This window comes from Arvicola amphibius, chromosome 7 (assembly GCF_903992535.2).
Source record: "Arvicola amphibius chromosome 7, mArvAmp1.2, whole genome shotgun sequence".
Classification (NCBI taxonomy): Eukaryota; Metazoa; Chordata; class Mammalia; order Rodentia; family Cricetidae; genus Arvicola; species Arvicola amphibius.
The window spans coordinates 99,103,703-99,122,530 of record NC_052053.1 but is presented as its reverse complement, the minus strand read 5'-3'; the positions used below and the strand labels follow the sequence as shown (position 1 = coordinate 99,122,530).

The 18,828-nt window shown below is 45.1% G+C and overlaps 1 protein-coding gene across 15 annotated transcripts in view; it reads left to right on the top strand.

The window, feature by feature from the left end:
• LOC119818468 (DNA repair protein RAD51 homolog 2-like) overlaps positions 1 to 18,828 on the top strand; it is a 437,860-nt gene that overhangs the window by 367,738 nt on the left and 51,294 nt on the right. For 13 of the 15 annotated variants that reach the window (XR_005286124.1, XR_005286130.1, XR_005286128.1 and 10 more), the window contains one exon: positions 14,890 to 14,993. The exons of 1 other annotated variant lie outside the window; for it this stretch is intronic. Coding sequence is in view for 4 of the 14 variants with exons in the window: in XM_038335844.1 (XP_038191772.1) it covers positions 14,890 to 14,993 (104 nt within the window). In the remaining 10 variants the exon portion in view is untranslated. Of the gene's footprint in view, positions 1 to 4,176; positions 4,237 to 14,889; positions 14,994 to 18,828 lie in introns of all 15 variants that reach the window. One more of the 15 variants, XM_042055420.1, reaches the window with a different exon arrangement.

Genomic DNA, 18,828 nt, shown 5'->3' with positions numbered 1-18,828 from the left:
GGACGCATTCTCCGCGGCCGTCTGTTCCCTTTCACCTCTCTGGACAATGTTGCTTTTGAAAGCCAGCAAGTCTTCCTCTTTATCCCCTCATCTCCCGCCCCCTTTCGCCTCTCTCTTGTGGCTCTGCTCTCCTTCCCCACCCTGTGAAAGTAGTGTCTCCTAAGATGACTCCCTCACTCCCAGCCCCACTCCCAAAGTAGTTAGTGACCACTGTGGGGTTTTGAGTTTTTATTTAAAAATCCTTTTCTGAAGTGAGCGCTTCTACTTTTAAAGTTTAGGATTGTGTTTGGGGTATTCTCTTGCAAAGGGTGGGAAAGGACGATCGAAAACTTTTCAGTCATGAAGAAAAACACAGAAGGATGAAATTAGATTCCTTCTGGCAGACCCCTGCCTGTTAAGACTCTCCCCTTGGTGATCAGTTGAAGGAAAGTTTTACACCTTTGAGGTTTTGTATCATTTGTCTTACCATCATTTTGTCCTGCCTGCTGTTATAGTACTGCTGTTGTGTGTGTGTGTGTGTGTATGTGTGTATGTGTGTGTGCTGTTTGTGGAGATAAAGGGCAACCTACCGGAGTTGGTTCTCTCCTTCCGCCATGGGGGTTCGAGGGATCAAATTCAGGTCATTAGGCTTGGGGCAAGCCCCTTTGCCCGCTGAACCATCTCTCAGCCCCTGTTGTGCTGGTTTTAATTTAGAGCCGGAGCGCTGTGGAGTCTTTCATCTTGAACAGAGCCATAGACCATAGACAGCTACAGAAGTTCCTAGATGCAGGCAGTAACCCTGGTCCAAGGGACGGATGTGAAGGGGCATTTGCCCCATTCCCGACCAGGGGCTGTATAGCATGTGGCTTTCCTCAGGACTGATGATAATCCTCTATTTAAAACAGTTCTTAACACATGAGACTTTTCTTTGTGCCATTGATGTTTCATAAACATGATGAACCTGTGGTAATAATAATGGAAACTTTATGGACGTCGTTGTTTCAGAGGCTGTAATGGCCCGCTGTTTAGGATCGAACTCAGCTACTGTAACAGGAAGTATCAAGACCCAAGATCACAGCCTCACTGCCTGGCAGAACCAAGCAGAAGGCTGGCACACAGGCCCTGGAGCCAGACAGCAGGAGTTTGAACCCTGGCTCTACCACTTGCTAGCTATAAAAATAAAGATAAAGCTGTATGCGCTTTAAAATGGGAGCAATGGAAGTATCTACTTCATATTATTGTCAGCATGGCTAAGGGCTTTTTACTTTTTTAACAATTTCTGGTACACACAGATGCTTGAAGGTAAGTATTGGATATGACTATTGTCCATCTTCTTATCCCACAAGAACAGTATGGGATAAATAAGCTAACTAGCTTTCAAAATGTTTTTGAGGATGAGGATGGGTGTAGGCTGGTGGTAGCCTGGAGGTAGGCTGGTGGTAGGCTGGGGGTAGGCTGGGGGTAGGCTGGGGGTAAGCTGGGGATAGGCTGGGGGTAGGCTGGGGGTAGGCTGAAGGTAGGCTGGGGTAGGCTGGTAGTAGGCTGGGGGTAGGCTGCAGGTAGGCTGAGGGTAGCCTGGGGTTAGGCTGGTGGTAGCCTGGGGGTAGGCTGGGGGTAGGCTGGTGGTAGGCTGAGGGTAGGCTGGGGGTAGGCTGAGGATAGGCTGGGGGTAGGCTGGGGGTAAGCTGGGGATAGGCTGGGGGTAGGCTGGGTGTAGGCTGAAGGTAGCCTGGGGGTAGGCTGAGGGTAGGCTGAGGGTAGCCTGGGGGTAGGCTGAGGGTAGCCTGGGGGTAGGCTGAGGGTAGGCTGAGGGTAGGTGATCATATTTTTGGGAGCTGGTTTTCTTCTTCCGTCATGTGAGTTCTGAGGGTTAAACTCTTACTGTTAGTCTTGGTGCCCTTACCCAAGGTAGTCCCTAGCTGCCTTTTTCCAGGGCTCTAAACTCTATCACATGGTACCTTCTGCAGCTTTTCATTGTAGCGTTAACACCGATGAAAATAAGTCATGAGATTACCAATGGAAATTGAAATGACTAACATAGCACTTCTACTTAAAGATGTCATAAAACACAGGCATGTCCAAAGACATAAAGAAATACATAATCACATATTTCTGGCAAAGAAGGTGATCCACATGTGTAGATTATGATCATAGAAAGAAAGCCAGCCATGATTTTAGCAGCTGCGGTTATTTTACATATTTCCAGTTGGAGAAAACCTGGAGATTTATTTTTCTTTGGTATCAATTTCTTGACTTAATTCCCCAACAATAGAGAGAGAATAGTATTAAAACATGCTCTTCTAGAAAGAAAGTCAGGAACGTGAGGGGTGCGTTCACTCATGGAGACGGTGGGACAGAACTAAAGGGAGATCACCAACTCCAGTTGGAATGGGATTGATGGATCATGCGACCAAACCCGTCTCTCTGAATGTGGCCAACAGCGGGGGCTGACTGAGAAGCAAAGGACAATGGCGCTGGGCTCTGATTCTTCTGCATGGACGGGCTCTGTGGGAGCCTTCTCAGCTTGGTCGATCACCTTCCTGGACCTGGGGGGAGTTGGGAGGACCTTGGTCTTAGCATAGAGTAGGGAACCCTGATGGCTCCTTGGCCTTGAGAGGGAGGGAGGGGAGATATGGGTGGAGGGGAGGGGAGGGAAGGGGAGAAGGAGGGGAGGGAAGTGGGAGGAGGAGGGGAGGGAAGGGGGAGAAGGAGGGGAGGAGATGGAAATTTTTAAATATAAAAAAATAAACCATGAGAAAAAAAAAAAAAACATGCTCTTCTAGAAAGGTACAGAGGACTCCGAATGAGAAATTATATATTTCAGTTTATTGAGGAAAAGAAGGATATCTGGAAAACGGGGTGGGCCGAGGGTCTGTAACTTCTCCCTCCCAGAAGGAAATGATGAAAGGAGATAGAATGAGCTAGATTGTGGGGCTCACATCCGGCTTCTGCTTCTTGCCAAGTGGCCTTGGGCAAATAACTCTCTTGGCAGCTCAACTTCCTCCCTTAGAAAATTGGTACGATGGTGGTACCTTCCCTCACAGAGACAATATGAGTTAAGGTGTTTAGCCCCCACCCGGAGCACACGTGTTCCCCTAAAATGTTACCTCATAAGTCTTTACTGTTATGCCAGCTGATATCTGAGATGTGGGGCACATTACACAGCTTGGTGGTCTTGACCGCTCTCCTAATGCTGGTCATTTTCGGAAAGCCCAGAGTTTCAGCCCGTTTCTGGATAAACAGTGGCTGTGAGGAAGAAGGAAATTACTTTGCCTAAGAATTCATGTTTTGCAGATGTGTCCTAACTGCCTACTACCCACTGAAACCAGTTCCCCCAGTTGAAATAATCATGCTGCCATCAGCATTTTTTCCTTTCAGGTTCCTCTCTGCCACGAGGCAGCTTTCTGAAACAGTTCGACTAAACCTTGGAGACTGGGATGCCTCTGGGGAAGTAGAGAATATTGAGCAAGCTTATCTTCATTGCCTTAAACTACCTTCACTCCTTAGACGTGCGCGCACACATGCACACGCGCACACACACACATGCACACGCACGCACACACATGCACACACACTTGCGCATGCACACACGTGCGCACACACGCAACACTCACTCACACTAACTATCTAGACATTGTTGGGATCCTACAGCATTCCATCTAGAGTTCACTGTGAATGCTTGTTACAAATAAGAGTTCTCTTCTGTGGCTCTACTTTGTTGTGAACCTTGTATTGATATGAGGAAGACAGCCCTTACATGTATGTGAACCCTCATGTGTGTGTACAACCCTCCGAAAGAAAAGTCTGGCAGCTTCCCTTAGCCTTGGATCAAGAAAACCTTGTTCCAGATGTTTAAAAAAAAAAAAGGCAGGCCACACTGAGGGAACCGGCAGCCTGTGTAGATTGGGCAGCGCGTGTAGATAGGGCAGCATGAGACGTGAGCGTGCTCTGGCAAGGACACTGGAAAGGGCTTCATGGGTCCACTTCTACCCCTCACCCCTTCTCAGTGCCTTCAGGGGCCGCAGACATGTGCGTGAGCAACGCCCACATTCCATTCTCTCCAGGCAAGAGTATATACTGATTCCTATCAGTCCTTCTGCTTCCCAAAGGGGCAATTGAGATGGGTGGGAGGAAAGCATAACAATAAATCCTCACATTCATGCTAGGTGATAATTAAAAGCATAACATTCTCCACAGCAGTCCGCGCTTAGATGCCAGAAGGGAGGCAGCTGGGCCGGCAGATCTGCCTGCAGCAAGGTGGGTTTCAGTGGCCAGGACACTCTCTCTCTCTCTCTCTCTCTCTCTCTCTCTCTCTCTCTCTCTCTCTCTCTCTCCCCTCAACGCAGAGGTAATGATTGTGCCTGTGTCTTGAGATCAAAGGAAAGAAACTTCAGTGACTTTATCAGCTATCCTTGCAACCTCAGAGGTAGAGACACCTGGGAATATCTGTCTCCTGTCCCTTTTAGTTATCCCCACTCCAAGTTAACACTGTTCCTTCCTGAGTGGCAGAGGAGCTGGACCTCTTTGGTGCCTTGAGAAACTTCAGACCAAGGGGCATAACTGAGGAAGGTCCTTAATGAGGGTCCCTAAATGAGGGGATTGGCCCATTCTAGCCCTGGCCTGTTTTATGCCACAAGCTGTCAGCTGTCCCTCCTCCACTCTTTCTGGATGTTTTGGGTGGCGCCTCCAACAGCAGCTCCAGACAGATGAGTTATGGCCACTCTGAAAAGCACTTACATCTCTCCTCTCTCTTCCCCCCTGGGAGCTAATATGAGGATAAAGTCAGCGGACGACATTTTTAAACACTGGGCCAAAGGGCATTCTCCAGAGCTGTATCTCCAAGATGAAAAGGACACAGAGCCATGTCACAAGACACTGAAGATTTCCCAATGCAAACACACCTGGGCCATTGAAAACAGAAATGCAAACTCCTTTGATGAGGTGCATGCGTGCGTGTGTGCATGCATGCGCACGCTCGTGTGTGTGTGTGTGTGTGTGTGTGTGTGTGCATAGATGTGAGTGGACCCAGGATTCAACACCTTAGAGAGTTAACCAGGTGATTCTGATGTGAAAAACACATATTTGACCCTACCCAGCATCCTGCTGTTACAACTGACCCCATCCATCTCTCACAAGTAATTTACATACAGGCAAGTTTCAAGAAAACAACAGTGAACTGGGGTACCCATCTCCCAGGCTGCCTCGCCTGGCCTTTCTTCCTTGCTTATTGTCCTTATCCATCTATTTTTTTTTTATTATCATTAAGTTGTTATTGTCTTTGTGGCAGCATTTGACAGAAAGTCATAGATGTCATGATCTTCCATCCCCAGAGGCTTTCATTTGACATCTAAGGACAACAGTTTCTCTTATATAGCCATAATACGTTTATTCTTTCACCCAAGAAATTAGCATTGATACAATACTGTAATCTAATATACAGGCAATATTTAATCTTTTCCAGGTGTCCCAGTAATACTCCCGTGGCAGGTTTTTCCAGGGTTCAGTCCAGAATTAGACACTGTGTTTAGTTGAAATGTCATTGTATATTAGGATCTTTTAAGTCACTTGAAACCAGTTTCACGGAAATATTTTTCTTCAAGAATATACTTCCTGAAAAATCACCTTTTTTTTTTTTTTTTTTTTTTTTTTTTGCCGCCTGTCCTTGCTGCTTGCGGAGCCAATAAGCTGCTGCAGGCATGAAGCAGGAGCTGCTGACACAGGTCTGGGTCCACATGAGCTACACATGAAGGGGTTGGCCCCCAGACCTGGCATGTCCGTTTCCTTGTGAGCTGAGTCCCCAAAGTTGAAGCACAGTTTCCAGAGAATCCCCTTGCTTTTCAGTAAGGTGGGTTGTCACGTGGCTCTCGCAGTATCCAAACGAGGTCCTGAAATATGTACAGCTCCCAGATACTCTCCTCTATGGCTTAAGTCTCCCCAGGAAGAGACACCGATAAAGGATATGCCTTTTTTTTTTTTTAAACCTTTCCCAGCTCTCTTAAAAACAGTTGTCTGAATGCACGCGTCTGAGGGTATTTTTTTTCTCACCCCAGCAGTCAGGGTTCCAACCAATCTGATGTCAGACTAAACAGCTGTGTTCCTTCTCCACCGGCCAGTGTTTCCCGAAACAAATATCAGATGGTCAAAAACTGAGATGATGACCATGCATAATACAGATTTACTGAGAATGCAACCCCAGTATCCTCCTGCCGCCTCAGATACCATGATGGGGCCAGAAAAACAAAGCTCAGGCCATGGCAGCTGTTAAGTGCAATTTGAAAAATTTACAGCAAGGGGATAGAAATACATTTGGGGACAAGGGATATTTCATGTAAACATCCTGCCTTATTTTAAACGAACATGAATTTTTTTAAAAAAAATGTGCTTCAGGTTTCTTTAAATAGTTCAGTTTTTGCTTTCTTTCACTAGTGTTAGCATAAGGATGTGTGTGTGTGTGTGTGTGTGTGTGTGTGTGTTCACTCTCGTAAGTGAATTCATTGTTAATTAAAAGTTCTTCTCGGGACTGGGAAGATGGTTCAGCAGATAAGAACCCTTGCTTTGCAAGCACGAGGACCTGAGTTCAGATCTCCAGCACCCACATCCAAACCTGGGCGTGGCTGGACCTGCCTCTAAGGCAGCACTGAAGGAGGTGGAGACAGGGGGATCACTGGGGCTGGCAGCCTAGCTCCAGGTTCAATGGAAAATGGAAAAAGTGGAATGCAGAGTGACTCGGTAGACACCTGAAGCCCCGCCCCCCCCCCGCTGGTTTCTATACAGGTGTGTAGATGTGCACACCTGCACACCCGAGTTCTTTTCAGAGTTGAGACACTTAGTTGCAGGCCACCCTTCAGTACTTTCCCCTCAACTAGAAAGTAACAGGAACGAAGTGGTACTCCCGGGGGGGGGGGGGAGGGGGGAGAGGGGTGGGAGCTCTGAGAGCCTCCTGGGGAGCATTGTCAGCTAAACTAGCAGGACTACCCAGATGCTGGGACTATTCTGCTGGTTTTTTTCCTAGCTATGTTTAAGGACATTGGTGCCTGTCATTGCAAGCACAGCGGAGACGCCCTACCGAGTCAAGAGTGGTTTTGTTGCCAGATGGAATGGTTTTCAGACTGACCTTTTCTAAGAGTGAGCCTCCTCCACCTGATTCCAGACAGCTCCTCCATGGTGTCCCTAATAAGATGACCACCTGTGTTCACTCAAAACAGTCCAATTTATCTCTGCTCTCCCGTTACGACTAAAATGACCCCATCTCCACTTCAAACGTATCCTGATTGGATAATAACTTGCACGACCATCCCGGGACTCTGGGAAATTATAAGTGTCTTCGCCCCATACAAAAGCCAGTAGAGCTGTTGGAGGGGTTTGTGCCAGTGCATACCAGGCTCCGTCCTAGCCATTAGCTCACTCCCCCAGCCCCACCCCACTTCTGCTCCACCTGCTGCTACGGGAGATTAATCCACCTCTAAATCTTGCATTCCAGAGGTGCTGATTACCCCACCTTTTATGACTTCTGCTTCACATTTCTCAGTTCCCGCTGAAAGGAGTATTACTGAGGCTTGAGTCAGTCTGCCTCAGGGTGTGATGGGAGCAGACACGGGCACCAGTCATCGATCTCTTCTCCAGCTAAGAGACCCTGGAGATGCAAGTTTCCCCTTTCCCTAAGCGAGGCGGCCTGGTCCTCTAGCAGAGCCCTGGGCTGTGAGAAGATGGTGTTGGGCGAGGCCGTTGTTGCATGCTTTTATGCCCCAGATCTTTTATTTGTAAATCTGAGAGACTCATAGCTTCCGAGTATTTTGAGACTCTCAAAACTCAGAAGATTATAAATAACACGATATTTTTTTTTTTCACTCGTCTAAAATGGCAGCCCAGACACTAGAGTTGCTTGATAGATAGCGTGTGGTTCCTGGGCCAGTCAGTGCAGCTGATGGTTTTTTCCAGTACTCTATTTATAGAGCTAGGTCAAAAATGTCACTTCCGTTGGAACTTGACCTACAGACAATTGTCAATTTTAGAGACCCAAGGAAGTAGAGTGCACACTAAATACAGCTGGTTCACAGGTTCAGTTAGTGAACTGCAAGCCCCCAAGGAAATTAATTTTGCTAGAGAATAAATGTCTAAGCCTTCCCAATCTCTTTATTTGATACTTTTGCCCCTGTGGCCTCATGGAACTTGTAGGTCACCTTGAATCTTTGTTCTGAAACTACTGTCCCAGCCAGTGTCCCATTTGTCTTCTTCAACTGTGGCTGTTGAAATTGTCTTTCTGCATTAGGCAGTAAAAAGTGACGAGCCTCCAACAGAGGCGGTGTAGACCGCTTGGAAAACGAAGGGGATGCAGTCTGAAAGTTTCTCCTATTTTGTCTTTCCACTGGGGCAGCTAAGACTCTCTAGCAGTCTCCCTAGATCAAACGGAAGACCCAATGGAAAAATGTCTGCCACAGCTCAGCAGCTCCCCTGGCCCAGTCTGGAACAGGAGGAAAGGAACCAAACGGATGGTGATCCCCTTCCGGTTCCATGCTACCACTCAGACTCCAGCATTTAAGCTTTGTTGACTTGAAGTTGTGTTTGCTAGAAGTTAGTCCTCATGGGTTGTAGTAGGTAGAGCAGACTAAGGGGAGGGGGGGGAAAGCCCTGATCTGGAGAGAAATCTGTTATCAGAAAGGGGACCCCACATTTACACTGTCTTCGGGTGTAAAGGGTTGCTGGGTGGAACCTGGCAATTCAAGACAGTGTGGAAGTCCTGTGTGCACAGACTTCCTAGAAAAGGTGAAGCCCTGAACACGACACCAGTTTTTTGTTCTCAAAATACCTTAGACTCGGGGGTTTTTGTTTTTGTTTGTTGTTGTTGCTGTTGTTTTAAGCGAGACCAGGAACTTTTGAAGTCATTTTGAACAACTCCTTCTGACCATGGGTGAAGGTGCTGCATCTTGGAAAAGTGATCTGGCTGGTCAGTTCTGGAGCTCACTTCTACGTTCTTTGTTATAGATGCTCCTTCTCCCTTGTGGTCTCATTGAAAACCTGAGGCTAAACCAGAAATAGAACCACAAGGCCAGAGCCATCAAGGATGCTGGAGAAAGGTCCATGGTAACCCGCCACCCTCACCTACACTGACTCCAGACCCGCGGCATTCACGAGTGTTGTTTTCATTTCTAGTCCCTGTCTCAGCAAGTTGCTTTCTATCCAACAGGACAAGAAGGACCAAGTATTCAAAATGCCCAGTCCTTTAAGACTGTGAACTTTTCCCGCCCTTCTGTTCCTATTCTGGGAGTCACTGCTTTGTTAGTTTGCTTTGGGGGGGGGCGGTGCTGTTGTTTGTTTGTTTGTTTGGGGGTGGTTTTTTCCTGCTTATTTTTAAACACGCGAAAGTCTATTCTTTTCGGCTGAACAGGGCAAACATGTCTCTGTCATTCACTAGCGGCTAGTCTGACCTCTCAGAAATACTGACCTCTCAGAAATACTTAGCAGAGAAGTCGTAAATTCAAACGTTTTCAGAGAAGAAACTTTTTCGTCACAGCCCACCCCCACCCCCAAACAGGCCCCTTCTGAACACCGACACGGAGTGGTACCAGCTGCCCATCACCTTCTAGAAACCAGGCTCCATAGCAACTTGGCTGTCTTCCTCCAGCCTGAAATCACGAGGGCTCTACCCTGTGTGTACCGCGAAGGGAGACCACGTGAGAAATGTGTCTTCATAGCCAGCTCCCACTAGAGGTTGGGAACTGGCTCCAAGAGATAGCAGTTCTGGGAGAAGTTTCGGAATCCGCATTCTGTTCCCGACCACTTCATTCCTAAGCTTTGCTATCTTGAATAATGATGAGAAGGAAAAACGGAGCGTGGGGATTAGACTTTTCTCCCTCTCCTTTCATCTTCTGTGTTTGATCACCACTGTTCCTGCCATTTATCCGTATCAAGTATCTCCATCTAGGGTCACCAAGAACTTTTGGTTGCCTGGAGGCAAGACTTATTATTCAAATTTTACAGATGGGTAAGCAATCACAGAAGGACAGCAGGCTCTGACTCACCTAAAGCAAGTCTCTGAGAGAGTGGGGAATGAGTATTCCCACAGTCCTTTTAGAGAGCCTTGACTCTGTGTGAATGAACTGGGCTGTTCTAGGGATCTTAAACACATCTGCAGTCTCAACCCAGCGATGATGAAAAAAATCTCAAATAATGAAAATAATTTCAAATCTCAGTTTATTTACTTGATTTTTTAAAAATTTATATTGGAACCCACCACATTCTAGGCAATGAAATCATACAGCCTGGGCAGGTCTAAATATCACAGTTGTTCAAAATAGGAGGAAAGGAGAGTGCCCCAGTTTTTAGAACTTCCGCTTCAAATGAACACAGAAAAGAATCACTTATCAGTTTCCTGACCAATTAGGTCACTGGGCAGGAAATCACCTTTACAAAGAGCCAGTAAGCAGATTCTTCCTACTTTAAATTTCCCATAAACAGCATTAGTGGCCACTTAATGACAGCCCTGTCATGGGAATGCTAGAAACTCGGAAGACAGGAAGAAAATAAGGCCATGAATGTATAGGAACTGACGACTTGCCCGCCGACCTGTCTCAAGTGATTCTACCAGCACAATCGCCTTAGATTCTTCTCTTGTGAAGGGGTTAGAGTTTGAAGCCTCTAACCAGGGAGGGTCAGTTCTAGGCCACCTGACTTGTGGGAATCCAGCTGCTAGTCCAGTTGAGCAAGGCTAAATAACTTGCCAAGCCAGGGCATGTGCTCCCTGTGGAAACCTCTTGCCCTGGGTTATCACCGAACATCAGAACAAAGGAAACAGAACGCGGAGCCTGAGTGACACTAGGAGTTCAGATGTGTGATAAGATGAGCTGTCTCTGCTGTTCCTGAGATGGGCCTTTGGGCAATCCAGGACCTTTCTTGGGGCCCCGCGGACAGGACAATAACTAGATAGTTAATCTTCGAGATGTGATGAGCCCAGAGAAGGCTAATCAAAGTAGGGGCTAACAGCCGGGTTTTGAGCCCTAGCTCTGCCATTAACCAACCATGTGACTTTGAGGAAGTGACTTAATCTCTCATAGCTTAAGTCTGTCAATAGAATAGATAATGTTGCCTGTCTCGTAGGCTATTGTGAGGATAGAAAGGGTGTACTAAGATATGAAATTCAAACAGTGTAAGCCCTCTCTATTTGTGGGGCTTCCCTAGTGCCTAGCGTATAGAGCCTTCATCACGGCTTTGTCTTCATCATTAACTTTCAAGGCCTTGCTATGGTTACTCTTACACTGGCCTGACGCTAGTAAGTGCTTTTGAAATATGCATCCTTGCGGTGACTTTTTCAGAGTTTTCTCTGGAAGCACTTGTCCTTGTGACCCCAGGTTTACCTGGCTAAAGAACAGCCAAGTATCTGCTGTGGATCTGTCCCATTCTTGTTGGCCTAGTGGTACAGAGTTTTTGGTTTGCTCTGTTTTTGTTTTTTTGATCGTTTGCTTATTTATTTCCTTTTATGGAATTTTTAAAAAATAGTTGCCCCTGCCCTGAGTGTGGCTATGATCTCTAAAAAACATCCTTTGACTTCATTTAGAACTGGGACACTCCTCCACTTTTATCACCACAAAAAAAAAAAAGAAGTTTTAAGTTCTTAACCAATTAGTAACTCCTAATTATTCACATGTAGCCTTTTCTTCTCAAATTGTAAATCTCAGCCCCACTTAATCCTCTTACTTAGCAGACATATAAACAGCTAGCTTCTACAGCTTACTTGAAAAATGCAAACCTATTAATTTTAGCTTAAGGTAGAATTAAGAATGTAAATATGCTGTTAAAACAAGTCTATAACATGGTCCAACATTCAGTGGCAATAACTTATTAGCCATTTAATCAGGGTAAGCATCCTTGTGTTAAGTGAGTCGGGCTGCTGGCGCAAACCAGACATGCCTCTGGCTCTTTCATAATGCATATTAATCAAAAATCACACACATAGCATACCACCATATAAATGGAGGTAAGTGAGAGAATGTTTAGTATTATGGTTGGAACTTTAGAGGAGGAAGACACAAATAATTTCTGTGAAGGGAAGAGAAGTTGACATTTGAGAGGCAGCTCTGGACATAGGGTAGATGATAGAAAGACCTGGTGGCCATGAACCCATCTGGTTCTCAAGTCTTTAAAAACTTAAAATGTAAATATTAAGGCAACTTTTATGTGTAGTGTGTGAATTGAACCCAGGGCCTTGTATAAGCTAAGCAAGCACTCTACAACAGAGCAATATCCTCAGTCCAAGCCAGCAGTTTTAAATCAGGAAAATTAACTCAAAATATTTATTTTTGGCTTTGCTTTTTGGAAATCAGAAGAAGTTCTGGAGCGATGATGTCTCAGCAGTTAAGAACACGTGCTGCTCTTGTAGAGGACCTGGATTTAGTTCCCAGCACCCACATGATAACCCAAAACTGTCCGTAACTCCACTTACAGTGGACATGAAGCCTCTTCTGGCCTCAGTAGTCACCATGCACACACATGTGCACATACATACAAGCAGACTAAACACTCATACACATAAAAAGAATAGCTAAATTATGAAATCAACCCAGGTTTATTGACAGAGGAATAGGTAAAGAATACACACACACACACACACACACACACACGGGATTTTTTAAACATAAAGAAAAGTAGTTATGTCATTTGCAGTAAAATGGATGCAATTGGAAATATTTGTATTAAATAAATTGAGTTCCCAAAAGGCAAATAATACATAGTTTCTCTTACTCATGGTTCCTAGATTTTATATAGAACCACAAAATCATTTATGTACATAAGGCATGCATATAGAAAGAAAACAGTATAGCAAAGGTGACCAATGAAGAGGGAGAAGAAAGAAAAAGAAAGGGAAAGGTCGAGAGATATGGGAGATGTGCTGAGAGTTCATTACATCCTTGTAGGAACATGTTGTTATGTGACCCAGCACCATGAACAGGGAAGCTATACCACAGGAGGGAAACGGGTGGTGCAAGGGAGACTGAGAAGCTGTGTACCACAAGAAAATTGGAATTGAATTCATCTCTGATGTAATAAAGGCCTGACCTCTAACTAATGAACATTAATTTCATAGCTACTCAATGGCTCTTCTGCATTTGGTACTGGGGGGAAAATGGCCATGCCCAGTTTCCTGGGGTTCACCCAAAGTAAGAAGAGGGAGATAAAAGGCAGGGAGGACAAAGAAGTGCTCCCCCACGGTAAAGGTCAACAGAGAAGGCCAGGGGACTCTCTGCAAGGAGCAGGAAGCTTTATCAACTGCTGACAAGAGGTCAAGGACGATGAGGACAAAGAAGTCAAAAGGTCACAGCAACTCATTCAGTGAGGAACTCAGAAAGGTGAAGTCAGGGGCAGAGGCAGGAGCAGAAGATAAAGCCCCAGAATACATTGTTTAGGCTTTAACATCTTATCCTTAGGCACAGAGGACTACTAAGGATTAAATGGGGGCGGGGAATGAGGTGGTCAGATTCCCACAGGCCAGATGATTTATTTTCACCTTCATCTGTTTGTGTTTTGAATTGTGCACACAATGAGCCATGGTTAATCTAAATTTCACTCTTTTCTAGTCTATGCTAACTTCTTTGATTCCCCTTATTGAGGCCTGTTACTGATTTCCATCTGGTTCTCTCATTATCTAACTTTTGGGTTCCAGAGCTGCTGTATTCTGAGGTGGGCAGACCTTTGTCACCATCCTGTTCTGTTCATTACAGGATGCTCAGCAACAGCACTGGCCTCTACTTTCTAGATGCCAGTAGCCCTCGCACTAGCCCTTAGCCAACAAGAGAACTTCCAGCTAAGACCCACTGAACATCATTTCTCGGATGTGGTATTTGGACCCAAGAACTTAGGCTCTATGGAACTGGTACTACCTTAAATTTTGTCTGTCCTGAGAAAGAGAACCAGTTACTACTTGACCGTGAGGGGTGCAGATGAGATAATACAATGAGGAGAAGACCGTTGCCTCATTTTGTTTCAGCTAATTTAATGAACGTCTATGTTCTCAGCCTCCTCATTAAAGAGATGGTATCTCACTGATGGAAGACAAAGTGTTCAATAGGACTCCCTCAGGCCAGCACCCCTGCCATCTCTGCCATGGCCTGGGGTCAAAGAGGGCTCAAGATTGGAAGGGAACCTCAGGATGTGTCAGGCATGATTAGAGGGAGCTGGATTCCCTGAAACAGGGCTTGGCAGCTTGCCTCTAAAGAGAAAGAAGGGGGTTGGGAAGCAGGGATGGTTTTGCTCCCGGTCTTGTCCAAAGGGAGCAGTGAAGCTGTGAGATATAAGATAGCCTCCCACGTGCAACTTGGAGTAAACTTGGAACTCAGATGGAGACCAGCTCAGATCCTCCTTACAGGAAAGTCTCGGGAGGGAAAGGAATGTTTCTCTTGAAACAGAGCAAGTTAAAGCAGACAGGGCACGAAAGGCTGAGCTCTTCCAGATGCCCCTTCTGGGTGTGGATGGGCACGGGGGAGGGAAGGCAAAGGAATGCTCCATGTGTATGCCAAGGGATTGAAAAGGAAAAGTGAGTTAAGATGCTTACCAACCTAAATGAAGAGCTGCTAATTCAGCCAAACAAAAGATTGCTCATAAACAGTAGATTAGTGCTGCGCCCTCCTGCTAGGGATGGGAAAAGGTGTGGTTCTTTATCAGCGGTAGCTTGGGTCGTGTCATCAGGCATCTTCTTGTTAATGTGCACCTGACTCTTGTGCCCATTGGTGGCTACTTTCACTAAGGCTGAAGGACCCCATGCTGGTTCTTGTTAAGTCTCCAGTTTCTCTAATTCATCCACTTTTGTCATGATGGACTGAGCCTTGAGTACTCTCTGAGTATGAATAATGACCGAGCTTAGCTCAAATGCCATATAAGGAAGGGCCTCTGAAAACTGGTTTTTGCCCTGTCTCCTTTCAGGCACTTCTGGATCCAGCTGTGTGGTAGCCGCACTAGGAAACACATGGAGTCACTGTGTGAACACCCGGCTGATTCTCCAGTACCTTGACTCACAGAGAAGGCAGGTGAGTGAGGGAGCGCTGCCACAGAGTTCTTCAAGCGTGAAGGCCAAAGAAAGGATGAACTAGAAATCAGAGTAGCTGAAAGCGTTTGCCACCATCTCTGTCCTGGGCCAGTACTGACTGGCATGGGGATCATCAAGAAACTTTGCTTGTCTAACAGCAGCTATAATAAGATAGGGGAGGGGGAGGGTGGGAGTAGAGAGAAGGGGAGCTAGCTCCACACAGGAAACCAGTGTAAGAGTGGATCCTGCAGAGTCAGCATCTCTTAACATTTGTGAGTGACTAGGGATCACACTTGGGGGAATCTTAAATCCTCCATTTCTAAATGATTATTTCAGTAAATATTTGTTGAAGACTAGCTAATTTGTGAGCAAATTAAATAGTTGCAATGCTTTTTCTAGCATTGAAAATTTCTAGTGTTTTGAGACCTTAAGATGGACAGCTTCTGCTAAGTGCATAAGCCCAGATTCTGGATAGTTTTTTGTTTGTTTGTTTTCATTTTATTTTGTGGTTTATTGTTGTTGTCATTTTTTTCAAGACAGGGTTTCTCATCAGTAGCTATGGAACCAGACCAGTCCTGGAATTCATTCTGTAGCCCAGGCTGACCTTGAACTCACAGAGATCCACCTGCCTCTGCCTCCCAAGTGCTGGGATTAGAGGTGTGTGCCACCACCACCCTGCAAAATTGGATACTTTTACATTACCACATATGTAGTGGCTTAAAGTACTAAATGATGTCAGAGGGTCCTCTGAAAGTTTGAAGACTTTCTCAAGGGAGAATCCCCTCCATTCAGAAAGGAATACTGTCCACCCCTTCTTAATCTTCTCTCTTAATCTTCTCTCCCAACTCCAGAGAAAGGAAGTCTATAGTCTGATCTCTTCAGAAATAAGGAAGTTTAGGTCTTTTGATGCCCTACCTCAACAAATCCCACTTTTTGACCAGACTGGATTAGTATCTCTCATGAAAGAGGGCAAAGGAAAAAGACTGGGTGGATACCCTGATATTTTGAATGGAGCAGAATGACTAAGTATGTGGTGAATCCAGGATAATAAAGAAGCAGGTGGTACTGGGGCCTTTCTAGAGACGATGGAGCAGGACAGTGTTACTTTTACCAGCAGGAGATAAATTGACTCTTTCTAGCAAAGAGGCAGGAATCATGAGATATAGAAATAAGCATTTGCCTTTTCCTGATAACGTTATGGATGTCCTTGGTTTCAGACCAGGATTCTTCTTGGTTTTCTTGGGCTTATATAAATAACATTCCAGCCTGGTCACTAGGTCAGCCCTGTTCTGAGATGATAAAACAGATTATTCCCATGCAAGGAAGGATTCTTGTGTTTTCAGGCCCCAGCACGTCTGTTACCTCAGAGACACCTTTTCACTAGTGAGTCCAGTATCCTGAATGCTATGTCCAACATTTTTCTTGATGAAATGCATCCAAAAGATTTCTGGAGAGCCTAATGGTCTTTGGTGTGTCCCTTAGGTGGTAAATGTTGATAAATAAATATTCTTGGTAGAGCCGGGCGGTGGTGGCGCACGCCTTTAATCCCAGCACTCGGGAGGCAGAGGCAGGCTGATCTCTGTGAGTTCGAGGCCAGCCTGGTCTACAAGAGCTAGTTCCAGGACCGGCTCTAAAAAAGCTGCAGAGAAACCCTGTCTCGAAAAACCAAAAAAAGAAAAAAGAAAAAGAAAATATTCTTGGTAGCTATCAGATAGCACTGATAATAGCAGCATTCTTTGTGAGTTAGTGTGTGTGTGTGTATGTGTGTGTGTGTGTGTGTGTGTGTGTGGTGGGGGGTGGGTCTCTGTGACCACCAGGGCCAGCAGAATAATAATCCACATGAGGCAGGAAGAAAATCCAGTTCAACATGACTTAGTTAGCTGGTGTTGGTTCAAACTTTTAGGGTTTGACACCAGGCAGTTTATTTTAGACATACTTAAGTACAATGTAACTTTGGAAAAAAGTTTTCTGGTAACAGTTATCGCAATTCCATGTATGCAATGAAGCTTAAGGCAGGACTGCATTGAAACTCTTACAAAATACATGTAACCTCTTCCCTAAAGATGGGTTCTATAGCTTAGGGGCCTAGGATCTGGTACAGTCTTGTCATACAGATAGCATAGAAGTCACCAGGCTATAAGTACATGTGACATCTCTCCTAAGGATGGGTTCTATTGACTGAGAAACAAAGACAAAGATCTAGGGAAGAAGGATCTAGAATAAACATCTAGGGGATTCGGGTGAGACCTGGCCCTACAGATAGCAAAGGTCACCAGATTATTAGCTGCATCCACTGCATCTTCTGGGTAGAGAACAGGTATACATCCCTTTCATTGAAGAGACAAGACTGCGTGTTTAACATTCCTGGTGTCCCTAGTACTTATTTGTGAATGCAAGGATCTTTGTGTTCCCAAAATTAGTGTTGATTCTTTCACTTCATGGACCTTAGACCCTACTTGTTGAGAGCCCATAGTATCTCTGCCAAAAGGAAGTACTTGATAGAACAAATGTTTTGTTTTATTTTGTTTTTTATCTTTGGTGACTTGACTTGGGTGGCTCTTGGCTGGTAGGGTCAAATATAGGCCACTGGTCACAAGAAGCACCAGGAACAAAGTATGAATAGATCATTGACAGTCTATGAACTCATATCCTATTAGATGGGTCATTGGTGTGCTCTCAAAGGAAAACATGTTGCCCTGGTTACTAATCAATCAGCAGCAGACTTGAATTCCTTCAAGTCTGGTTTTCAAACAAAAATGAACAATTAATGAATATATGACTGGACTGCCAATCCAGACAGGAGAACATATGTTTAATTTCTCTGTAGAAATAAATTATTAAATTTGTGACTGAATACCTAGGATAATGTTTGATGTAGGAAATGTGTCTCTATCTGATGACCTTATCTTGCCTTCGCAGATCATGGGCTTAGTGATTCTTTAGGTCTTTCCTATGGTCTTAGTTCATGATGAAGTGTTAAAGCCATATAAAGATAAGGCTTTTTGGTGATGTGGGCAACAAAATAATCCTTTAAAATTAGTCTAAAAGTATCTTCTTATAGCCCTTCTCAGCAGCAGAGCATACAGGGCCACTCTAGGATAGCCATACCTCTGAGACAGCAACTTAAAGATAGCAGATAGCGGTTTTGTATCTTGGCTTTTGTTTTGGTTTTTGTTTTCAGTCTGCAAACAGAGAGCACTCTACTATGGGATCAAGCTCATGGAATGGGGATTATGTTTTATCCTGCATCAGGGCTCTTGAATATAAGGCTTAGTCTGGGATCACAGGGCCAGAAGGGGATCAAGTCAAGCTGAACAGCCTGAGTTGGATTGTATTGTCCAAGGGAAGGAGTCCCCCTTGGCTGAATATTTTCTTTACACCCTGGAAACTTTGTGAAATAATATAACTAAGAAAGAAATCTCCTTATCAGGGTACAAGCCAAGTTCAATCTCTTGTTTATTCTGCTTCAGTGTTTGCAGAAACCTTCTTAAGACATTGGGATACGTTTTCCTTTAAACTGACTCAGGGCTCTTTTCCATGTGGCTTTTACTTACTCGTTCCTTGCGCTGCTTCAATCCAGTTCTACCCATTTTACAATATTTTTTCTTCTAACCAAACACATGTCTATAGAGTAGAATTAAAGTGGCCTCTACTAGGTTGACTGTTGTCTTTGTCATTTTAAATCATCCAAAAATCCATGTGAACTCACCATGTGCATGACATAGAGATGCCAGTAAGAAGAAGGCATAGGGGGCTGGAGAGATGGCTCAGTGGTTAAGAGCATTGCCTGCTCTTCCAAAGGTCCTGAGTTCAATTCCCTGCAACCACATGGTGGC